Below are 25863 nucleotides of genomic sequence, written 5' to 3'. Positions count from 1 at the left end.
TGACTCTGTTCAGTGCTTCTCCTTTTCGCTTTTCATCTCCTTTTCCTTGCAGTTCAGCATTGCTTTTTTACTTGCCCCTCTGTGGAACAGTTTCAGGATCCTGTTCCCTCCGTTGCCTGAGACAGCTCCAGGATCTTATCTCCCCTGCCTGGGGAGTGGATAAGCAGGCCTGAGACTGATGGAGCTTCTCTTGATGACATGTCTGGGTTGTTCCCTATCTCCTATTTGTTCAGTGCCAATAACAAGTGTTTTATCGTGTAGATTATTAAACAGCATTGGAAGGATAATGCTGTTTTCTTTGTCACTAGCCAACCCTCATTTGGGTTTGGTGACACAGTATTTGAACTGGTTGATGTGCACACTCTATACTGATGTTTTTCAGATGCCCCCAGGCCCCCAGCATAACATGTTTTTCCTGTGCCAGTTTTGAAAAATTATAGTGACACGCAGGGCTGGATTTAGGGGCAGGCGACTGCCTGGGGTGGGAGGGCCGCCGGGCTCAGGGGGCTGTTTTTGTTGTTAGTGTCAAAAGGGAAAATAGAATCTTTGAAGTAAAATGTTTCAGGTATTCTGTAGGTGGATTCATTTTTCACTAACCTCCTAGAATGTCCTGGACCTTTGCGTGCAAATTGATTGTCTTATATGACAGGGATAAATCATGCATGCAAATAATTCATCAAAGTTGTGAATTGGGCTACAAATACAATAAAAAATAAGGTATTCAAAAGTTTAACAAGTGAAGGGAGAGCACTGAAGACGCTCCTTGCCTGGGGCACCATTTGGTCTAGGGCCAGCCCTGCTGACACGGTCTAGGCTGCATTGCACTTGCGTATGAATCTCATCTCAATGAAGCACAAATACAGTCTGTTTCTTAGGATGATTCTGTCACCAGATGACAGCCTTCTGTTTACCCCCAAATGGCATCCTCATTTTTATTTATTATTTGTATTCCCACGGAGCCTAGGAGCCCCAGTAAAGGGCTAGGTGCTGTACAAAGACAGAGCAAAAAGATGGTTTCTGCTGCAAAGAGCTTATAATCGAAGTATAAGATAAGAGCCGACAGATGGAGACAGGGCGTGGGAATACAAGGAAACAGAGACTATATAGGCCAGCATGATAGGCAGTGGTCCCAGCACACCAGCGGTCTAAACATGCCCCAAGTGTGAAGGGCAGCCTGTGTGTTTGAAAATTTAACTAGTCAGTGATGGAGGCTGGCATCCTGGACCAATCAGAGGTGGGAGTCGACATTTGAATAGTGAATGAGAGAGGATCGGCAGGGTGGTGCTAAGTCATGAAGGGCCTTGGAAGTCAAGACAAGCAGTTTGTTTGATATGATAGAGACAGAGAACAGTGGAGGGATTCAAAGAGAGGGATGTTATGTTCAAGGTAGGGCTAGGAAACTGATCTTTACAGCAGTGTTCTGAATGGATATGAGTAGGGCAGGACTGCATTTGTTAAGGTCAGTGAAAAAGTTGCATCTCATCATTAGGCCAGACACAGTTATTTTCAGTCCTTGTCATGTCTGGGTCCCCTCCTGGAATCTGGTCCGTCACAACTGAACTTAGTATTATGAAAATAACTAGGAGAGTTCGTTGTTTCAGTTTGACAAAACTGATGGCAAAATGAATTTAAGTGTCTCATGTCTTTTAGGGCTGTGTTTAATCATTGACATTCAGAACTTTGTGTCTGATCAGTTCAGAATCCAAGTAGGGAAGAAAATATGTTGTTAATGATAAGATGAGGCTGTAGGTGAATTATGCTCTGTTCACTGTAGGATGGCGTTTGAGCATAGACAGTGATTGAACAAAATACTGCAGTGTCTCATCCACTTGAATATGCAGCTTTGGAACCATTTCACAAGAAACAAATGGACTTTATAGTTAAGGACAGTATTTTCATTCTCAGTTGTGCTTCTACACAGTTTTGCTAATGCACTTCAGTACCATCTGAGGCACCCAACTCTCCTCATCATTGCAGTCAATCCTGCACAGCTTTGTTGACACAGCCAAATCCTGTCATGCAAGTGACATCCTAGTTTTGCAGTCCTGGGCTTCTCTTGAGCAGACCTGGACAGTTCCAGATTTTAGTGTGTTGATTCGGTGATAACTAGGCTGAGACCCTAAACTTATTTTGCTTTGAATACATGAGCTTGTGTTGCTTTTTTTTTTTCCTAAGGGTATTTTAGTAGCCAGATACTGGAATCAAAGGATTAGCTTGCTTGTCAGAATCCTTCTCAATAATGCAAAAAATAAAAATAGATTGTTTTTATTTCCAGCAGAGTGAACGTATTCATTCATATAATACAGCATACAAGCTCTGCATCAAATGCGGAAACTAAACTTACTTTACTGTATAATGTCTCCCTCTATGGCAATAGTTGCTTTGGAAATACATATTCATATTAATGCCTTCCACTCTGCTGGCTGCATGGGACACACGGTAACTCATAGCTGAATTCTGCTTGAAAAACTTCTCCATTGCTGCAGGATGCCCTGTCCCTGGCTGCAATTGTCTTAGCTGACAAAGATTTCAAATACCACTTTGGCGCTGTCTTTATTGAATGGAAAATTGCATCATAAGTTTAATACCACATTTAATGTAACGCCCTAAATGATCTTTACACAAACATATGAACTACCTTGCTAAAGCTGTCAGTCGAGGTATTATACACCATTAATTACAAGCCCAGCTATTTTTTTCTAATCACAGACTTTTGCTGATGAAAGGCAGGGCTTCTGGAAAGCCCCTTTGGTGAAGATTCTGTTTATCTATAAGCTCCTACAGCTCACGTAGCTCTTTGAGAGGAAGAAAGTTTTGTCATCCATCCCTAGGATTAGGTTCAAATAAGTTATTGGTCCTATTTATAAAATGCCAAATGTTCATAAAAAAACAAATGCTCTTGTTTCAAGTATTTGAAGAGGGAACTGACTTGCTGTCTGAGCATGCAAAGAGACTGTGAGCAGTGGCCAGTGGAAATGGTCAGGGAACCATAGAAGGGGTAAATAGCGTCTCCTGTGGATTCCTCTCCTTTACCTGTGAGGGATTCTTTGTGAGTTTGGATGGGCCCTCATTACCTGCTGCTCTAAACCTGCACCCTCTTGGAGAAAGGGTGTTGATGTGGTTCAGAGAAGCCCCTCAGGGATCAGTTCTCCATGAGATCGATGTTCTTTTCCCTACAGATCCTGGCTTCCCACAGGCTTTGGAGGCCAACCTCCTCAGTTCCTGAAGGGAGTATTTGAAAGAAATGCTGAGATGGCCCTCACAGAATGACCAGAACTCCTCACCCTTCTGTCTTGCATGTCACTGATAAGTAGGCTTAATGAACACAGAGCTAGGGTGCCCCTACGCAGCACATGAAAGCCAGTGTGCTGGAAAACGACAGTGCAAAGCATCTTGCTGATTGGGAACCTTGGTCTGAGCACACAGCTTGCATGCTCATCTCAGCTCTGGCCCTGAATCTATCTATGCAGCTGGGCCCACTGCTCTACCTCCCCACGGGGTTTGCAAACTGCTATATTGAGCCTCTTTATACAAATCTATCTCAGTTAGGGGTCCCAGAGCTCTGGCTTCAGCCCAAACCTGAATGTCTACACTGCAGTTTTACAGCGCCTCTGCCTGAGCCTGTCAGCTGACATAGGCCAGCCACAGGTGCTATACCGCAGTGTAGACGCGGGTCTCTTCTTGGAGGCTGACCTGCTGAGTTGTTTAAATTTTATATTGTGGCAGCACCTAGAGACCGTTGCAATGGGTCTGATGTGCTGGGGACATGGCCAGCCACGGACACTACCCCACAGCATTGGTGGTGGTGGTGGGGAATCACTGACAGGCCTGGCTTGTTGCGAGCCTCGGGGTTCCAGGTTTAGGCCTGACTTTAACCTGCCCCCCCAATCACAGACCTCCCCCTCCCAGTCATACCCTTTGCTCCCCCCTCCCAGTCACAGACCCCCCTCCCACTCACACCCTCTGCTCCCCCATCACAGACCCCCCCAGTCACACCCTCTGCTCCCCCCAGTCACACCCTCTGCTCCCCCCATCACAGACCCCCCCCCAGTCACACCCTCTGCTCCCCCCATCACAGACCCCCCCCCAGTCACACCCTCTGCTCCCCCCAGTCACACCCTCTGCTCCCCCATCACAGACCCCCCCAGTCACACCCTCTGCTCCCCCAGTCACACCCTCTGCTCCCCCCATCACAGACCCCCCCCAGTCACACCCTCTGCTCCCCCATCACAGACCCCCCCCAGTCACACCCTCTGCTCCCCCCAGTCACACCCTCTGCTCCCCCCATCACAGATCCCCCCCAGTCACACCCTCTGCTCCCCCCATCACAGACCCCCCCCAGTCACACCCTCTGCTCCCCCCAGTCACACCCTCTGCTCCCCCATCACAGACCCCCCCAGTCACACCCTCTGCTCCCCCCATCACAGACCCCCCCCAGTCACACCCTCTGCTCCCCCCAGTCACACCCTCTGCTCCCCCCATCACAGACCCCCCCCCAGTCACACCCTCTGCTCCCCCCATCACAGACCCCCCCCAGTCACACCCTCTGCTCCCCCCAGCCTGCAGTGTGTGTGTGTGTGTGTGAAAGAGGCACAGCCCCCCCCATCTGGCGCATGCGCAGTGCGGCTCCTCTACCTGCCGCGCTCTGTTTCCGGGTCAGAGGGGCATTTCCTGTTGCCTGGCGGCGGCGGCGGCTCCCCCCGGACCCTCGGTAAGTGCCGGGGGCGGGTGTCAGCGCCGCCGGCCTCGCGCTCCACAGCCGCCGCCCGCCCACTGCCCGCGAGCGCAGCCGCCTGTGGGGCTCGTCGCGAACCCGGCCGGGCCCAGGCTCTGCCCCGCGGGCTCTGCAGTGGGCGCGGCCCGGGGGCCCGAGGGCCCGAGCCCGCCCGTGGAAGGGACCAGCCTGGCCCGGCGGGCGGGGGCTCGGGGGGGGGGGCGGATTGTGGGTTTGCCGGAAGTTCTCGGACCCGCTGCAGAGCAGAAAGGGGGAGCCCGGGGGGGGGGCGGAGCCGTTCCCCAAACGCCCCTGGCTGGGGGCGGGGGCCGGGGGGGGTCGCTGGATGGTTCCCTGTTCTGCCCGTTCCCTCTGGGGCACCTGGCCCTGTCCGAGCACAGGACACGGGGCCAGATGGACCTTGGGTCTGACCGGGCTTGAGTCCTCCTCGCATTCGGTTTCAATGTACTGGGCATGGCTTCCCTGACCCCAAACCTGTAAAATCCCTCAGCCCCTCCTTGAGGCTTGAAGTGTGTGTGAGAAAATCCCAGAGTTTAGGGGTGGAAAAGCCCCAGCAGGGGGTCTTGTATCTCCTGCTTAGGCAGGGTTGTGCCTTATGCGGCAGTCACTTTCTCATGGTGGAAAGACCCTGGTACTGCCTAGCTGTGTAAACGAAAGGGGTTTCTTATTTTGTATTCTAGCTGCAGTGATTGTACGTACAGCACATTTCCCACTCTTCAGTAGCTAGGCGGGTAAAAACTCCCAGCTTTTTCTGTGGGCTGCTGCACTGTCTCTCTAACTGGTCTTGTGTAAAAACAACGAGGAGTCCAGTGGCCCCTTAAAGACTAACAGATTTATTTGGGCATAAGCTCTGGTGGGTAAAAAACAGTTCCCTGGGAGCTGATAGTTGGAGGCTTATATAGCAGTAAAGCAGTGTACTAAAGTAGAGGATAACTTATTTTAGTTGATTTTATGTTGTGATGTACATAATCAAGTTGGGGCATTAGGAGATGAGCCCCTGTCTTAGGCCTGGTCTACACTAACCCCCCAATTTGAACTACAATACGAACCTTCAGCTACGTGAATAACGTAGCTGAAGTCGACGTACCTTCGTTCGAACTTATCGCGGTCCAGACGCGGCAGGCAGGCTCCCCCGTTGACGCCGCGTACTCCTCGCGCTGAGCAGGATTACCGGAGTGGACGGGGAGCGCTTCTGGGTTGGATTTATCGCGTCCAGACAAGACGCGATAAATCGAACCCAGAAGTTCGATTGCCTGCCGCCGAACCAGCGCGTAAGTATAGACAAGCCCTTAGAAAGCTGACCATCTGGGATGTTTGAAGGAGGTTATTTTCTCATATTTGGGCAGTTGCTTTGTGTCATATTCATTCACTTTTCCTGTAGGACAGCCAGGACTTTTATTTTTTGACCTATGTAAATAAAACACGAGTCTTCAGAACAGACTTGCAGAAAGAATATGTATTCTTTGCCTATTCAGTATTTTTATAGTATGAAATAAATAGAATATTCTGAAAAAAAAAGTAAGTAGAGTTAGTGTCTTGTCTTGCTGTCAGATACATGGGATTAGTTGTACACATTTTCCTCTGTATTTAGTTTTCATAGGAAAATTTTATACTGCAGTTTTTTGTTTTTGTTTTGCAATATCAGACTGTGTATGTGTGTCAAGTCTCCTAAGCAGAATTAGTAATGTACTGTCTAAGAGTTTTATACTGCATGCCCGTCACCATAATATCTGGCCTTCTTCCACCTAAAATCAGCAGCAAAAGTGAAGTCACTAATGGACTTCCTGGAGTCTTTGGCACATCTCCCTTATGGAGGTTAAAAACTCTGCTTGAGTGTTTGTTTGGTACTTACAGCTGCAAAGCAAAAATACACATATGAAATATGGCTCTTAAAAAGGAGCTATCAGACATTTTGTGCTGCCCTTCCACTTAGTGTTCACCTATCAGATGTTTTAAATATCTTTTGTAATTATGTCTCAGTTGCTAATTCACTCCCTTAGCTATAACTCCATAATGCTCATAATAGCATGTTTAGACACACTTTCAGCACTTGCAATTTGCAGTCTGAGAAACTTGAAATGGAACAAATTTTTATTTTAGGTTAAATTGCTCATTTTGTATTGCAACAGTTCAAAAAGAAACAAAGTGCCTGATCTGAATCAATTTTGTTACTGAGTTTGTGTTTAAAATTTTTTGTGTGTGGTGGTGGGAGTGATTTGAAAACTACTTATCTAACACTTAGAATGGAATTTGTTAAAAACAAATAAATTGAGAAAACATCCCCTTGCTTGTTTTAGGAGCGAGAATAGTCTTAATAAGGAAAATGAAATTACTCAATAAGTACAGGTTTCATTGCTTTTCAGCATAGATTGTTCTTGCTGCTACATCAGATTGTACAGTTTTGCTTCTGCTCTACTCATTTAGGTGTTAGCAGAACAAGCAGGTGCCAGTCACTGGAGCCACTAGGACAAAGTTAAATCTGTTCTGAACTGATTAGGATACATGGCCTGGATTTACTGAATTCAGAAACTGCTGCAAGTTCAGCTGAAACTCCACTTCCCTGATGAGATTGTCACAGACAGTTCCCTCTTCTGGAACTGTGTACTACCGGTAGTAACAAAAGAAACTGATTGCATATCTTCAGGTCTATTCATCTGCCTTGGACTATGGATACATCAAAATGTTTATAATATTTCATAGATCTTACATAAGAACAACTTAATTTCCATAAGCATGTGATGGTGTGTTTTTAGTGACTAATCCTGGATGCACTGGTGTTGGAAAGCACAGTTTGTGATTTAATTCTAACTATTTGTGCTGTGAATCAAAATGGAGTTACAGCAAATTAGTGTTTTAAAGCATACTTTTAAACAAATACCTTTATAGTTAATCTTTCAGAAGCACATTCATCATGAACTACATGGCATTTCCTATAGAGTCAGGCTAGAGAAATAATCTTGTTTTTCATACGGAGAGAAAAGGTTCCTTTTTGGTCTCTGAAGAATCCAAGCATGTCTGACAGCAGAGAAGTCGTTAATGTCAAGGGAAAGGTATTGGTTCACAGTTCATTTCGGTTAGGTCAGATCCATTAGGTAGTGAGTATATCCTTGGGCAAGCTCTGTACCTTTGCAAACAGTGACAGAGATTGCCAAATCTTATATTATAACTGAATTGTGCTTCAAGGATGTTTTCAGTCTTTCTCTGTCTAATTTAAAAAAACCAAATGCTCCAGAACCACATCGTGACTATTTTAGCAGTAAGAATTCAACCTAATTACAGCATACCTAGATGTTAGCCACAACTGATTTGCAAATGACCAGTTAAGAGTGATTTTACTAGGCAATGCATTTATTGTCCAGGGGGCAGGGTCATGCCCACTCATCATGCCTGGTGAGTCAGAGCTCCACACAGGAGCCCAATATTAATTATTGGACATTCTCGTATCTGCCTGTCAGTCTTGTTCTAGTTGCTATGGGAGGGAATGTATTGGCAGGTCCAATTTGGCTTAATGGGTCAGTGACTTGTCACTGTGGGTCAGCATAACCTGGCAACATCTCTTGGGCTATCTAATGTGTTGTCTAATAAAAGCACTCCTACATGTTGACTTGTAAATTAGTAGTGCCGGTAGCAGCATACACCCTGAGTAAATATTAGCTGAATCCTAAATTGTCGGTGGTGGTTCCAGAGCAGCTGGATTTTGATAGGTGCTGAAAGAATTTCAGTATTCTCAAATTGTGCAAGATATCTTGTTACATTTTAGCCTGTTGGGCTTATGGTACTGTCTTAAATATTGTTATGAATCTCAACAAGTCTGGGGGAGAGCTGTTTATTTTTATATAAAGCAGAATTTCAGATCAGTCATACACCTCAAATGTTTTATTTAGCACTTTGTTTTGTATAAACTAACTTTTGGGAAGGCAAGGAGGAACTTTTGTATTCTACTAGAAAATAACTTTAATATCTTTGGTCATTAAAATGATATTTTATGATGTTTGTTATTGACTATTTGCTCTGGAACATTGGAATTGCCATACTGGATCAGACCCATTCTCCATCTTGTCCAGTATGCTGTTGATGAGTACAGATGTTTCAGCGGAAGTAAGAAACTCCACAGGAAGCAGATGTGGGATAATCTGCCCTCCCGAAAGGCCTTCTCTTAATCTCTAATAATTAGAGTTTGGTTTAAATCCTGCAACATGAGGTTTTAGTTCCCTTCCAATACTCTTTTTGTTAGTGTTAATTGTTATAACTCTGGGTTTTTTTGTTAAGCATATAAATGTCCATTGCCTCTTTGAATTTTGCCAAATCCTTGGCCTTAGTAAAATCAGGTGGCAGAGAGTTGCACAATCTAATTATATGTTGCATGAAAAAGTATTTTCTTTTGTCAATTTTGAATTTGCCATTTTTCAATTGCAGAAGCTCCCATCTATCTTTTCTAGACAATCCATTATTTTATTTACTTCTTATTAATCTCCTTTCTATGGTAACAATCTCAATCTTTTCAATTACTCGTCATTTGAGTTTTTCTATGCCCCCAATCATTCTTGTTGCTCTTCTGTGAACCTCTCTAATTTTCCAATATTCTGTTCAGAAAGGTGCTCTGAAGGAATAGAGAATGCGGAAAGCTCTTGTGTTTAGAGAGAAGAAATCAAATCCACCAGTCTGCAAGAGAATGAACAAATGTATATTATTTCACCTTTAACTATAGTGGCTGCTGCACTACAATAAGAAGGATGTCAAATAGATATAACTGAAGCATATTTTATAAAATTTGGTGGGATTATAAAAGGCTTTATTGGTTTCTTTCACTCTTTTCTTTTCACATTGGGTGGGCAGTTTCAGATACAACACCTGCCCATGAATTCTCTTGCCAATCTTTGAGGCTTTACAATTGCATTTTTTCCTATTTTCTAGTGTGTTTCTCTCTTCCTTGCTGTGTGAAAGACTTCTACAACAAGGGAAACAATGAAACTGACTGCTCACACAGTACTGTCAAATACATAATTAATCTCCCAGATTTGGTAATTTTAGGTGTTGCTTGTAACAAAGATAGGTGAACAGTTTTCAAACAGAAGTATATTTTTCAATTGATGTCCCTTTTAAAGTTATCTTAACAAATACATAAGTCTAGAGAATAGGACATGGTCTTACTAATCATTAAAGAAAAAGGAACTGTTTAAGCTAATCACTGAGGGCGGATGTACCCTTAAAACGCTGCATCGGCACAGCTGCAGCGCTTAAGTGAATTCCCGTCACCATAGTTAATCCACCTCCCCAGGAGAAGCTCTCCTCTACACTGGGGGTTAGGTTGGTATAACTACGTCGCTCAGGGGTGTGGATTTTTCAACCCCCCGAGCAACATAATTATACCGATATAGGTCTGTAGTGTAGACCTGGCCCAAGTCGATGATAGATTTAAGAGTAGAGTGATACAAGTGTCCGATCAATTTGATCGATTGAATGTTCATGGTAGCTTTTTGTATTATAACTTTGTAAGTGAATAAAAGATTTAGAGAGTCAATCTGAAGATTTCCCTTTTTACAATGTTTTAAATATATTTGTAGTCTTTTGTGGAAATTTATTCAAGCTCACCCAAATAGTTATAAATGGAATTCTAATGAAGCTTGTAGGTGCTTACAGTCAGCATTCCTAGGTGTACAGGAAGCTGAGAGATTACTTTTACAAAAACATGACATTAGCAAACTATAAAATGCATGTGTACTGACGACGTTACACCTGTGACCTTTTGTCAGTGGAACACCTAGACTTCAGTTTAAACCTATCAAGCGCTGTAACAGTGGCATAATGTCCTTATTCTTAATTTCTTTTTTTTAATTTAATTGTGTTTAGCTGGTGAAAGGTGCTAGATTGACGGCTCTGGACACTGGTTATTCACACAGCTGGTATAGTGCAGGCAGTGATTGGTTGGGGCAGCGTTGGGGAGAAAGTTATCCAATGTGCCTCAGTCCTGCCCCAAGGGTAAGAAGGGAGTTCAGTCTCCAGGGCCCATTCAATCAGACATAATGTCATTAAATACTTTGTTTCTAATTCCTGTTTTATGGTGGTTTCATTCTACAGTTTACTGGTTTGTTTCATGGGTGCGTTTGCCATTGGGCACTTCATTATGTCCATTCAAAAATCCATACCAAATATTGAGAGCTTTTTTTTGGCAACTTCCTGACTCTGCTGATTTTTGTTTCCCTTTTTTCTTTTAGAGCTCTTCATTTTGTGGGATGCTTGTGTTATTTTAGTGGGTTCATCAGTTTGTACCCCACGTAGAATGGCTAATACAGAATTCTTTCTTCGGTTTAAAGTTAGGACTGAAAGCACTTCTAATACATTTAGCATCATCCAATTTCAGTATCTAGTTCATTTTTCGCAGTATTTCTAGTTTTAGTTGCCAGAATTAAGCTTTTTGCAGAGATATTTTCTATTGAAAATTCTGTATGTGACATGCACGTACACCCCTCACATGTGGAAAAAGCATGCCCATATGCACCTTTCATTTCCAGTTGTCATCCCATCCTCTAACGGGCCTGAGTCTGTGACTGTTATTAATTTAGTGAGAGAGACAAGGAGGGTGAAGTAATATCTTTTATTGGACCAACTTCTGGTGGTGAAATAGACAAATTTGGAACAGCACAGGGCTCTTCAGGATGTTACCTTATCCTCCTTGTCTCTCTAATAACCTGGAACCAACATGGCTGCTAACATTAATTTATTTAGATATTTGGCCTGGATAAGCATGTTATTTGTATTCTCTTCTCAGACATCTATTGTAATTGTGGAAAATACTGCTGTGTAAATGAGCATGTAGCGATCTTACACCAGCAGTACTTAAAACAGGTCACCCTAGTTGCTGCTGACTGGCACCATAACGGGTTATATTTCTGCATGGATGAAGATTTCTTGAACAGTTTTCCCCAGTGCATTAGGCACAAACAGCCTTTTCTCAAGCAGTTACAGTGCAAGTGTTCCTGTTCTAGCTGTCACCTTAAGCATGTTTTGTGTCCATTGCAAGAAGAAAAAAATCAGGTTTCCCTTAATATTTGAGTTTCTGGTGTCCTGCTTCTGTTGTCTCCAGATAAGGAAAACATCTTAATTTACAGAGGGCCAGGGGAGCTACTGGAGGATGTGTGAGAGTGGTCCCCTCCGCCTTGCCCACCCCTTGGGTTATAATTATTTTGATGGGGAAAGGGCATTGGATTTAATCTTGGTTGGAAAGGTCTTGTGTGTTATCTCTTATCTCAGGATGTTCTAGTGCCATGATGTGGAAGCAATTGCCTTATGCCATATAAAAGTGGTGGCATCTGGATCATTGACACTACTTTGAGGGTCTTTAAATTAACTGAAATAGGCAACAAATCAGTTCCTAGTCACCATCCACATGTAAAAAGACTGTGTACATTGTACATGAAGAATTACCCTAGTCTCTGAATTTGTTTGGTATATTGTCTGAATTAGGTAACTTGATTCAGTTTGCTTTGGAATAACAGTTCAGAATCTGAAGAATATGGTGGTCTGACAGAGGTGGAAATGAACCAGAAGAATATTAGTGAATAATGTGCTCTTTACATAAAGCAGTGAGAGCTTTTAACAAATATCATCCTTACAAGAACTACTAGAATTAATTACATCTGTTACTTGCAAGATTTTCTGACAGTTATATTTTTGTTTGGGTGTGTGTTTCTCTGCTTTGTAAATGGGCATGTAATGCTCATTTTTCGTTTCATTAATGTTTGTGAGAATGATTTTGAAATATGAAGTTTATGTATACTTTTCATTTTGGTGAGGTGGGGAATCAGAGGTGAGATTAATGAAGAAACCAGCAACCAGTTTTCTTCCTTGAAGTTTAGTTAAAAGGTGGTGGCAAAGGAATAGACTTGATTAAACAAGAAATGGTTCATACATGCATATGCATGCACGCATACAACAAAAAGAATAAACTTGCAATATATAAGGTTTAAATATTGTAAGTTATAATGGAGATATACCTATCTCCTAGAACTGGAAGAGACCCTGAAAGGTCATCGAGTCCAGCCCCCTGCCTTCACTAGCAGGACCAAGTACTGATTTTTGCCCCAGATCCCCAAGTGGCCCCCTCAAGGATTGAACTCACAACCCTGGTTTAGCAGGCCAATGCTCATACCACTGAGCTATCCCTCCCCCCGGGATAAAAGGGAGCAATTAACTGCACTTTTGTAGGAGACTGAAATATTTCCTATTGCCATTAGGAGACCATGCAAATGAAGAATATTGTTCTGTGCCACTGGGTTACAATATGAATCTGCTATATCCATTCTACTGTACTAGGGTTGGAACAAGCAGCATATTTATGTGGTACTGTTCCTGCCTTAGGTTGCCATCTGGAGATGCCCCAAAGGTGCTCTGGTAATGGTGTTCTTTCATACCCAGTACATCTTGTTGGTATGAGCTTTTCTAATAATGGCTCTTATCTTTATTCTTACAAGTTTGAGCATTTTGGTGTAAAACCAAGAGTTGAAATTTCACAATAAATATTCCCAATGGAATACCTGGAGTCATTTCCTGATCCTTTCAAATCTGAGAAATCGGTTATTTCTCTCTGTCGAAATGGGGAGGGTAAGAATAACTTACATATTTTGTACATTTCAGACTGTGCAGTGAATGTCCACAAGAACTGCAAGACCTTACTGGCTGAATGCAGCAGTACCAGACCCAAGGTTGGTTTTACAACTTTTCTTCCATTATAAGATAGGAGTAATATCACCTAAATACAGGTTTCAGAGTAGCAGCCGTGTTAGTCTGTATCCACAAAAAGAACAGGAGTACTTGTGGCACCTTAGAGACTAACAAATTTATTTGAACATAAACTACTCCTGTTCTTCTCACCTAAATAGTGTGTTGTATTCAGTGGAGTTACTCTGATTTACACCAGCTAAGAATCTGACCCTGTATCTTCAAATCCTTGAATAGTTTTAACTGGTCCAGCTAGTATCCCTTGATGGTTTATGTATGTGTGAGGAAACTGAGGCAGAAATGTAGCCTTAGGTAAATCCGCCTAACAATTCAGTGTTAGATTCACCCTCAGGAATTCCTGGCTCTTTTGAGCCCATTATTTGTTCCTGAAACATTCTATCTCTCTAAAAGCAAATTATGCATATTCTTAATTTTTGTTAAGAATTTTTAATGCCACTGCATGGATAAATAAGTAACACAGCATTGTTGGTCCATGTTTGAGGAGGCTTGCATGAGAGGAGGGAGGTTGATCAGAACAGTTACCTGCTAATTATAATCCGAGCTCTGTAGAAATAGTGGTTTCATGTTCTAAACTGTAAAATCTTCTGAATCTTTGCAAGCCATGGCTCAATGCCTTGACTTCTAGCCAAGCAGTTAATTTTTTACTTATCTGTATCGAAATATGCTCATAGGATTCCATATAAGGTTATTGTGTGGTCATAATCAACTATGTATTTGTAAAAAAAAAAAAAATTGTAGTCCATTCATGTGTTTTAAAACATGGTATTTGAATATTATTTCCTCCTTCACTTACCTATTGAGACTTGCATTCAAATTTAGGTTTTTTTTTTTTTTTTTTTTTCCCATGTGCAACTGTTGACTTCAGAGACCTAAGGCAGAGCAGGGAGTAATATGGGGAAGAACAGAGAGTACAGAACAGCTCAAGTCTTGGCAGTCAAGAGACGAAGGAATCAATTTTCAGCCCAGTCCTGAGGGCAGAATTATTGTTGGTTTTCTACTTTGAATTTTCACATCATCCTGTTTTTTTTTGTTTTTTTTTTAACATGCAAACACTATTGCGCCTATCTTCTGTGCAATAGAATGTTCCATTTGCAGATACAACTTTCTACAAACTCTAATACATAACCAGGCTCCCACAAATCACTCTTGGAACAAGAGAAAGGAGAGAGAAGTAGGCTGACATAGAACAGAAGACAAAATAAATAATAAAATGCAATGAGACCCCCATAATAATTACCTGCTACAGAAATGTATTTATTTTTCCTGCGTATTGACATCTTGGCTCTTAACAGATTGACCTTTGGACATTGCCCTATTATACGAATGAGGACTTGTCTGTGTGAGAAAGTTGCACTGATGTAATTAAAGTTATGTTTTAAATTGCTTTAACTAAACCTTCACAAAGACCTGTGTAGACACTCTACTTTTGGTTTAAACCAGCTTAAACCAATTAGGAATTGGTTTAAAATAAGCTACCCTTAACCTGAAATAAGTGTCCACATGGGTTTTCGCAGTTTAAATAAAGCTATTTAAATCACATCTTTAAACTGTGCAGCTTTCTGATGTAGGCAAGGCTTAGCCTTGCTTATACTCTGCAAAGCATTCTTAGCATTTATTTGTAATTTTTAAGTCTAGATACATTGTTTTGTTTTAGAATGTGAAAAAATTTTAAAACTTTTTCTACAAAAGCTTTTGCTTTCCTAGTTTAAGTGTAAGGATCCACCTGTAATCTGTAATTCATGATACTGAAAATATGGTTCACTGTGAAATGATGCTCTCATCTTTGTAGTTAAGGGCACCCTTTAAGAATTTTTTTTTTTCTCCTATAGCAGAAGGATTTGCAACACAGACCTCCTGGATCCCCACAAAGTTCACCCCAGTGCTTTTACCCAGGTTTGTACTAAAGAATGATTGCTGTGCTCAAGGCTTGTCTGTTGAGTTTTATACTTTTTTCTTTAATATGTTTTAGAAACAATATACAGTGTATTATTGAAGGTTAGAAAAGGTCTCGTTTAATAAGATGACTTCATTTTTCTCCATTGGGAATGAGCTAGAAGCGCTTAGAAGTCTCCTATGTGTTTTTATCCGTTTATATTTTTATTCTATTTTATACCTTCTTGCTGTGTAACCTCAAAATATTGCAGTGAAGAAAGATCGATAAGCTAGTTTCTCATTGATTGCCTATTCTCTGGCTTCTGAAAAGACTAGAACTGTGAACTGGAACCTTCATTTTACATCAGATTTTCATAATTGTCTATTAAAAATTTGCCTGCAGCTGGTGCTAGCTAGCAGTCTCTGAGACAAGCAGGCATTAGCCGTCTGAAAGATATATCTTTGTTGTCATAAATTTGGAAAAAGGATTGGGGGGAAATATTTGAAAAGAGCAGTTACTTTGAAGTATAAGCTCTGAAATAGCTTTTTGCTATTGCCATGAACCTTTCAAGCACCGTTATCAAATAGACAAATCATTTTTCTCCCCCCACCCTCCCTATGGCTGTGGTGCTGAAGCTGTGCTGAGGCCTTTTGGATCCCACCAAATGGGCATTTTCACCATCACAGAACTTGCTCTCGTCAAACAGTCTGTAAGATTCTGCACCTTTGCTCTGAGTTGTTTCTAGAATTTGGATACTGGTGTTTATTTTGAGGTACAGCTATTCTTTTCAATCAGTGATTACATAAAATGCTAACAAGGTGTTCTCCATCTAGTGGGTCATAGTCAGCTCTCTGTGTTAGAACTGTTCTGTGTTTATGCCCATGTAAGTGAGATCACAGTCCAGCCCTGTGTGTGCGTAAATACAATTGTAGGTGGTAGGAGTTGACAGGTGAGTGTTCAGGGGAGAAACAGACTCCTCAGGTTGTAAGATGACTCGGTTGATCATAACAAGGACAAAATTAGTCTCTGCCTGGATGTATTGGTCTCTGTTCAGTTGTGTTACTCACTGAGACACATTGTAGATGAGGATGTCTGGTATCTGGAGTGCCAGTGTGTGTATGGTAGGTGGTGGCTGACTTACATTTCAAGGTTTGTTTGTTTTTTTAAACGCTTTTACTGTGGAAACAGCACAGGGGGACTAATTGTTAGAATAAGATAAGTGACTGTTTTTGTTGCCAAGAATGGCTTTGTCTCCTTATGGAGAGGTTTAGAGACTAAAATAGGAAACATGAAAGAATAATGAAAATGGAAAAAGTTAATCCTAGGTCTTGTCGTTGGAACAACTCTGTGGTATACAGTCTGGTCTGGGGTGATGAGCTAACAGCAATCAATGATGAGACTCAGCAGTGTGCAGACAGTGCTAATTGAACTCAGAAAATGACTTTTTCTTTAGTGCCGACTCTGCTAGGTAGACTGAAAAATGGGAACATAGTCAAAAGTAGAAGGACTAAGAAGTTGAAAAGAACAGCTAATGCCATGGGCAGTACATGTCTTTACTCATAGTATACGCTGTATTAAAACAGTAAGTTAATACAGTGGGCATTTTTTAAAGTGAAAGTAATTTCAAGAGTAGGTCCTAAGATGCAAGGAAACAGCACTGAAGGCCCCAAGATCGGTTTGGCCTTATTGGCATTTAGGAAGATTTTGTGTGTGTTCTGCTTGGTTTTGGCAGTGAAAAGATAAAAGCTGTTGGATTTGCTTATAAATACATATTGAAGGACTTTTTGGAATGTGGATGACGGTTCTGAAAGACTATATTAGCCTCTTTAATACTGTAGCTTTCCTTAAAGGCACTATATCTGCCACATACACTTTAGTAAATTTGCAGTCTGAAATTCTCAAGGAAATTGGCATATACGTGAAAATATTACACACTTGGTGAACAAATTTGCTTCTAGCCTGATGGTTCAGCGGACTACCAAAAACCAATTTTTTGCAACCTTCCTTTACCAAATTCTAGTCCTATCTAGTGTGGCATTGGCTTAATGTCTGAAATATTGTTTGTTTAGAAGATGATGGATATACTGCACTTTCAGGGGATGGTTTGTTAGCACTCTTCCTTCTCCAGCTTTTATAAAAGGGCCAAAGCTATTGCATCAATAAAAAGAAGAAATTCACTTTTAAGCCAGGAAAGTCTGAAGTCATTTTCTCAGTATAGTTCTGGAGTTGCTGTAGAAGACAGCAGGTTGCTGTGAATTGGACCATTCCTGGCTGGTGAAAGCAAGCTGAGAAATACTGTGCCTGTTGTTAGCTGAGGTTGTCGCCATTTCCCTGCTGGAGACTGGATTCTCGCTATCCTCAAGGACATTGAGTCCTCTGCTCAAGAAGCTACCCTTTGACGCTGACCTTGCTAACGATTGACCAGTATCCATCCAATCTTCCTTTTCTGGCAAAGTCACTGAGTTTGTGTCAGGAAGCTCTGGCTTCTGATTGGGCTGTGGAAATCAGTCAGGTTTCAGACTTGGGAATGAGACACATAGGTTCCATTGGTAGAGGATTTCCTCTTGTTGATGGATGATTCTCTTGGGTCTGTCAGCTGCCTTTGCTACAACTCACCGCTAGGTTTTACTGATACATCTGCACTTCCTAGCGGCAGGGACAGAGTTGCTTGTTCTACTCCTTTCTTCATGAAAGGGTGCTTTTGGGCAGTTTCTCTTTTACCTGGAGGCAGGTCACTGTAGGGGTCTGATTTATTATTCCTTCTGTACATGGGCAGGAGGAATAGAGGCTACATTGTTTTCAGTATACTGATGATCCTTGGATCTATGTCTCTTGTATGTCAGACTTGGCAGGTACAGTGGAATGAGTGATTTGGTGTCTGTGAGTGGGATGTGGATGATAGGGGCTTGCTGAAGTAATGTTGGTAGGATGTGGGAACCAACTAGGAACGTTAAGGAAGATGACATTGTCCATCCAGAGGAGGCAGCGACCTGTATTAGAGGTTAGCAAGTTCAAGGTTTTATAAAAGAGGGAGTCCCTGGTTGCTTAGATAGCAGCTGAGGCCCAGGGCACTCAGTCATGTGCACCTGACTGTCAGATATGGACCTTGCCTCAGTTATCCACACCTTAGTCTCATGTCACAGTGATGATAGGTGGCATTCTATGTGAGGCTGTACCTTGGGACTGCAAGGAAGCTGAAGTTAATGCAGAGCACTAAGGATTTTTGTTAAGTAGGGTTTCACTCAGGGGACACGTAACCTCTGTAATTTGCACTAGCTGTCTTTTAGCTGCCAGGTGGTGGTCAGGGTTAGTAAACAGCCTCAAGCAGTTTGGGACTTGGCTACCTAGATTAGGCGGCATCACTTCCCAAGTAACACTACCGTGTTTGTGATCATGTGCTCAAGGCAGCACCTCTACTCCATTTTCAGAAAAAAGGGGGTAGCGGCAGTGTTAGGGGAAGGATGTCTGACTTTGGAACTCGCTCCCTGCCTTGTTAGCCTGGAGGGGTTAGACTAGATTTGTTAGCCTGCAGGGGTAGTGCAAAGCCCCCGGCTTTTGATAAAGAATAGTTGTGACTTGATGGTCAAATGAATGTGGATATTCTGTTGTATTTTGGGAGGTGAATACTATGAATCTGTATGGTTTTGTCTCGGTGGCTTATTTTTGAATTTTATTCTTATTTAAAGGGACCCAGTCAAGTTGAAATATAGTCGGTTAACAGCAATTTCAGAACCTGCACCTGCCAGTGTGTGGTGTTTTACCATCACGCTTTGCTAAATTTTAAAATGCTTTTCTGTCCCTGGTTGTTGTGTGAATGACCCATGCAAACTGGGGGGCTGACCCACTTCATATATGGAGCAGGGACAACACAGTCAAAATGACTATATACAAAATGCTTCATATATGCAGTGTAAACAAATTGAGAAAAATAACTGTTGTTGTCTTTCAGTGGTAGTGATCTTAGGGGCTACATATAAAAATAGCAGGTGAAAAAACTCCTTACAAAAGTGAGTGTGTAGTTTTTTTTTTTTTTTAATGTTGATGGCCCGTTTCGTTCTGGTAACTATCTGGAGCCATGGCTATGTGTTTGTTAAAATATATAAAATCTTTACAATGCTAGCTTCTTTCTTCAATCCTTTATAATGGGTTGATTGCCTTTTCTGAAATGTTGTTTAAACAAGATTGTTTGTAGGCTTTAAATTGATGCTATTAAAGATTTACTTTAATTGGTAAGGTGGACTGTAATTAAACTGAACTTGCTTCTTTCTCCCCACACTTTTGCATTACTTTTTCTATATATGTGGGCCCCTTGTTTTGACAGATGAAAATCCAATGGCTCAGTACTACAAACTCAACACATCTTTGAAACCTAGAATTATTCGAGTGAGATTCTAGTTATATAGTAAAATGATGAGAGATGCAAAGGCTCACGATATTAATACATGCCCAGATGACATTCTTTACTAATGAGGTATTGTGCTAGTGTATTGAATCTGGGCAATATCACTATGAGTAGGGATCTAATTACCGTAACCTTTTTTTGTAGAAATCATAGAGAGATGGGTTGCAATCATATATTTTAATGCACCCTTCAGAACAGTGGTTCTCAACCTGGGGCTGGGGGGCTGTGAGCAGGTTTCAGGGGGATCCACCAGCCATGGCGAGTATTAGACTTGCTAGGACCCAAGGCAGAAAGCCAAAGCCCTGCCACACAGGACTGCAGCCCCGGGACCCCAACACCCGGGGCTAAAGCCGAAGCCTGAGCAACTTAGCTTCTCAATGCCCACTGTGGCGTGGGTGGCTGGGCAGTTGTCCTGCTTGCTACCCTCTAACACCAGTTGTTGTGGGCCATGAAGTTTTTATAGCCTGTTGGGAGGGCTATAAAAGAAGGAAGTTGAGACCCCTGTTTCAGAATCTTGTTCCAAGTGGCATTGTCAGGACATAAGTAGAGCCCAGTGTCTCGCCACTCCCCCCAGAATAGAAGCCTGACCTTCTAAAGTGCGCAACATCAAAGACACTGTTACTTAATGGAAGGTCACCACTGTCTTAAAATAAGACTTTTGAGAAGATGCAGTTCACCTGGAACCTGAATTTCAAACGCCCGTGATACTCCCAGAAGGGATACTCGTTTTTGGGGCTCTCTTGAGTGATTGTTGACGTGATCTTATCAAGGCTTAGTTGCAAATTTGTTACTTAAGTGAACAGAAGATCAGTTTGCAGTTGCCATGTTGGTGCTGTGGACTAGCAGATGTATGGGTCTCCATCAGCGACATTCAGGACCTCTGAAAATCAGATTCAAGCTGTTTGTTCTAGATAAGAACTCCAAACACTGAGCCTCTAGACACAGAACATCTCTTTAATTCTCGCTTTTTGTTATGATCACGGCATTAAAATATTATGTTCATGATAACAATAAAATGATCTTCCCACGGACTTTAATCAGGGTTTGATACAAACCAGCTGGCTTTGTAGGCCAACATTTCGCAATAAATGGAACATTTTCTCATGAAAGGCTGGATCTTGCCACCTCTTAGGCACTTAGTCCACTGAAGCCAGTGGAACTCTTCCTATGATCAAGTGTTTGTGGGATTGGGTCCTAATACTGAAATTGATTTTGTATTTAAAGACTTGTAGCCTCTTCCTCTGAAGAGAAATTCAGTAGCCATTGGCCCTCCTCGCGTGGAAGTCAATAAAACAATACACAAGGGGAAATCTCTGGCATTTGTATATTCCCTGGAATAGCAAGTTGAACATGATCCATCTGCTGCTTAGCTGAACACTAATTTCTGTAGCCTGGAGTAGTAAAGTCTATACTTTCATTGAGGTGTTTTGGTAGCTTCACCAATCCAAAGACTGATTTATACATGTCACCAGAACTGCAAGATGGAATTAAAGCCCCATTATATGCACATATTAGTGATTATATTTAATAATCCCTGGTTTTTAAAAACTTTACCCATATATCTGTCCTTGGCATCATCATGCTCCCCATTTGGTGGAATTTGTGCTGCTCCCTTCCTCCCTTGAGTTCCCTTCATGAGCTTTCCACCTCTCCTCTTCTGGCTTTTCTTTCTGGGAGTCAACTCTCTTCCTGCCCCTCTCATTTCAGCAGAGCACTCCTGTGGGTATTAAGAGCACTTGGAAGAAAGGGCAGCTGCAGATTTAATCAGCGATGTGAAGTTTTAAAGATTGTGTCTGGCTGGTTTCTCCATCTGTGACTTTTCTAAAATCATTATGAAAAATAAGATTAAATTAATGCATTTCGTCTCCAGTTCCTTATTTTACATTGCAGGCATTAATACTAAAAAATTATATCTATTACAGGCTTCCATGCATTGTATACTAGTGATTATAGGTTTAAATATCTTTCCAGTTTGCAGTCTGTATAGATTTTAAAAGAATTGAAAAGTTGAAGTATTAAAATTCAGTTTAGCTGTGGTATCTGTTAGTGTGTGTATAAATCACTGTGTAGCAATAAGCATGTCAGAGAACTGTTGGGTTTTTTTGTGATCTGAGATTTTTCTTGTTTGACATGAAATGTTCTATGCCCTTGTACAACAGAGTGCGAATAATTGTGTGTAGATTATGGTGTTTTACTAAAGGAGAAGATACTTTGTAATTTCCACACTAAATGGGCACAGCAGGGACCAATTTCCTGCACTTCAGACCTGCTGATTTAGCCAATACAGTACGTTAAGTGGCAGCTAGAAGGATCACAAGGTAGTATAAAAACAGTGCATCTGTGGGGCCACTTTACTGCCCTAAATCGTAGGGCAGCCAGTTGCAAGCATGGGGAATCCAAATTCAAAAAGCAGTGGCAGAAACAACACAATGCCAGCTCCCCCAGAGCTGTCTTTTTGTAGCTCTTTTTCAAGAAAATGGAATGAGAATGTCTTTTTGGACAATGAGCTCTTGACATCCAAGATCTTGTCTGCTCTCCAGCCACGTTCAGAGAGGAGGGGTTTGAGAGCAGGCAATTTGCAGTGTGCTCCTCACTTTTTGAGCACCAATTCAGTTTTTGCTTCTGTAGCAGCCTCTCTGAAGGAGCAGCCCCGAAGTGCCCTTCTGGGATCGGATGGCACCCCAGTTCTGTCTCGGCATCTCGGCATGACTATCACCCAAAGAGGAAATTCGCCGTCTGCATTGAATACTGCTGTTTCTGTTAATAAATTTGGGTAAGTAGACAGCTTCTCTTTTAAGCCACTTTGTTTTTCCTACTGTACCTGTAAAAACAGTTACAGAACTAAATCCCTTTCAAATGAAGGACATGCATTTATTGCAAGCTGTAGAGAGTATTAGATGAACCCTTACTGCTGAATTGCATTGAGAAATGCTCTCCAAATGGACAGCTGTTTGTTTCTTTGTGAAGCTGCAAAGTCTCTGTAGTTCCTTTCTGCTATAGATAAAATACCATGGATTATGGTGAAATTTGGATTGTGGTATTTGAGTACCCTTGCCCAAGCTTTATTGTCCATCGAAGTCTTTTGCCATTAGGTCTCTGGAAACCTAGGAATAGTTTCTTAGCCTGAATTTTTTGGGCCAAGTAGTGTACTTGACAATGCTGTTTAAATTGAAACAGTCCCCTATTTTAATCAAGGGATATTTCAAAGCTATGTATCACATTTTTGTTTGCCACAATTATGTCCTCAATATATGTTCCATTTTATGCATCCGAAGAAGTGAGCTGTAGCCCACGAAAGCTTATGCTCAAATAAATGTGTTAGTCTCTAAGGTGCCACAAGTACTCCTGTTCCTTTTACAATTATGTGTGTCATTTTATTGATGGAGCTGTTAGTTTTGACCCTACATAGGGAATACAGTGCCCCGTCCAGTTCATCAACATAAAATTAGGTGCTTTTAAGATGTAGTACCAAAAGTTGTTCAAGAGGTGATTGGTCAAGAGAAGAGAATAAGGGACTTTTAATTTAAACTGGAAATGTATCCATCGAGTTTCAATGTTTATTACCAAATTGCATTTGACTATTTCATGTCAAAAAGTGAGGATAGTCTTTGTGTTTGTTCTAACAAATTAGCTCCATAATAAAGGAAGAGTGCAAATTAAAATGGTTTGTTACAGATAATTTAGTTGTGCTTTTCTCTCAAAAAATTAATATTCTATGTTAAAGTAACACAGTTGTATAATTTTTTTGGCTATTTAGACCAATCACAGGAGAAATGGATGAAGGGGATTCGGGATTTATAAAATTTAAGCAGACATCAGATGATGTTGTCTCACTTGCACCTTCAACAGCAGAATCCATTTTTCTGGAAGGTATGGAACTTCTGTCTTTTGAGGATTTCCTGCTGTGGTTTTTACAAATTGAGTCTCAGAGAGACTATTGAAATGTTTTAACTCCTTTTTATGTTCATAAAAGTTATTGCGGATATGTCCAGGGCATAATGTTAGTTAAATGGAATGTGCTTTTGATCTAGATGTATACTTTTCCTCTCTGAGAAGTGAGATAGAAACAGATGCTCATGAGTTTGAGGCAGAATCTTGGAGTCTCACAGTGGAACAGTCTTATGCAAAGGAGCAAAAGAGAGCAGTTATGAAAAGGCAAGATGTCATTTATGGTAAGAACAATTTATTTCTGTCATTTACATAGTGCTTCTATTTTAAAATGTCTCCTATTACTATTTTGACTAGTATAATAGGATTCAGTGATTTCACTGCCTCCCTGTTTTCCCTTGTGCTTAGAAGCCAGGATTGTGTGAAGATTTCCCCTTTTCTACCGCTGGACATGCTGTGTACTTGGGTTCTGATTTGTTACATTGTGGTGTTCAGATTGCTAATGTAAGCTGTAAATTCCACCTATCAAACAAGGCACTATTCATAGCCACCATCTCGAGCCATGATCTGAAGAGGATGTAATCTAATCAGGGTCAAACTTGGTCACTACTTGATTGGAAGATTTCCCTGGAAAGCGTCGGTCCCTTAGTAGAGCAGTGATCTTTCCTCAGTACTGATCCAGTGCCCCAGAATGGTGTTTTTATGCACACCAGTGTGGCTGAAGGCACAATCCTTCTAATGAGACATAAACTTAAGACTCCATGTTCTTAAGGATCCCATGGATCCTTTTGCAAGAGTAGGCTTGTCAGCCCTGTTGTCTTGGCCAAATTGCAACCTATAATCCTAAAACTCCCTCTAGGGTTTTAATTGGATTATAAGGAGTCTTCATTTCTCCTTTCAAGAAGTGTTTCCGGTTCAGAATGCTAGCTCGATTCCAGCCCAGAGATGAATGAAATTTATTTTTTTTATCCTGAAGTTCTTCACAAATTGCGTGAATAGGGATTATTATTGCTGTCGACATTGATTACTGTTTCTGCGCTGCATACTTCAAAATGTTTACGGCTGCTTCATAATGCAGACTACAGAGTTTTAGACAGACTAGAGAATTTAGCTGTCAGATTTGCACAGTCCTCAGTTGTGTTGCATGCCCAGCTTTGAGCTGATCTGTGGAAAGTCTTTAGCACTACCATGCTGGTATATTGCTGCTATAGTCCTTGGCATGTACTGGTGATACTGCTTTATTACTGTCTGGGAGAAATCCAAAAGCATCATAAATGAGTTTTCCTTAGGCACAGGGTGGCTTCCGTAGCTGTGAGAGTATCTCATGTCCCATGTTTCTATTCTAATGAGATGTTTAGATTACACTAGTTCAAGGTCTCCTAAGCTTTGACTTGAATCATAATAGAAGCTGTCAGTCTTCACCTGACCACTGTAAAAGTAAGGCTTTTTTATGGATACTGAAAGCACTCCCTCAGAGGAATGCACAAACTTCACAGCATCCAACACACAACAGTATAATATCGTCTGTCAGTTTCTCTTGCCAGTAGGAAGTGGTGGGTGTGTTTTATAAATTCAGAATGAAGTAAAATAGCTGAGCTGTTGATGCCCATCGTTATTTCAATGCTGCCTTTGCTAGCAACATGCACCAGAAGTGTGGTAAGTGGCTTGCGATGGCTGCTGACTTTCACAGCCTGCTGTGCTAGATGCTTGGCCAGCCGCTGCCTAACATTTCTAAACGACTAACATTTTTTCTCTCCAGAGCTCATGCAGACTGAAATGCATCATGTCCGAACACTGAAAATCATGCTGAAGGTGTACTCCAAAGCACTGAGAGAGGAGCTGCAGTTCACGAACACTGTCATCAACAAAATCTTTCCTTGTGTGGATGAATTGTTGGAGTTGCATGGGCAATTCCTGTTTCAATTAAAGGAGCGACGGAAGGCGTCCTTGGAGGAAGGCAGTGACCGGAATTACATTATCCAGAACATTGGCGACCTCTTGGTACAACAGGTGTGAACTAAGCTCTAATAACGTTAGTTAACGCTGTATTTAACTTCTCAGAACTGAACTGTAATATTGAAGTTGGGTTGTGTAAAGTTTGAATGTAGTGGGCCCTTGACAAAACACTGGGTTTAAAGTGCTCCTTCCAATACCACATTTGTCTTTGGCTTCCAGAAATGCAGCTGGTCCCTAATCGTGTGAAATGTTGAACATTTCCTTTGTGTA

At 41.7% G+C, this 25863-nt stretch overlaps 1 protein-coding gene across 2 annotated transcripts in view; it reads left to right on the top strand.

Moving 5' to 3' along the window:
* Window positions 1–25863, top strand: part of ARHGEF18 (Rho/Rac guanine nucleotide exchange factor 18) — an 83498-nt gene that overhangs the window by 31565 nt on the left and 26070 nt on the right. For both annotated transcript variants that reach the window (XM_054013418.1, XM_054013416.1), the window contains exons 11-16: window positions 13370–13437; window positions 15304–15367; window positions 22378–22522; window positions 23507–23619; window positions 23781–23921; window positions 25397–25647. In XM_054013418.1, coding sequence (XP_053869393.1) covers window positions 13370–13437; window positions 15304–15367; window positions 22378–22522; window positions 23507–23619; window positions 23781–23921; window positions 25397–25647 — 782 coding nt within the window. The remainder of the gene's footprint in view (window positions 1–13369; window positions 13438–15303; window positions 15368–22377; window positions 22523–23506; window positions 23620–23780; window positions 23922–25396; window positions 25648–25863) is intronic.

This window comes from Malaclemys terrapin, chromosome 24 (assembly GCF_027887155.1).
Source record: "Malaclemys terrapin pileata isolate rMalTer1 chromosome 24, rMalTer1.hap1, whole genome shotgun sequence".
In the NCBI taxonomy this organism is placed as follows: domain Eukaryota; kingdom Metazoa; phylum Chordata; order Testudines; family Emydidae; genus Malaclemys; species Malaclemys terrapin.
This window is presented reverse-complemented; position numbering and strand designations above follow the sequence as displayed.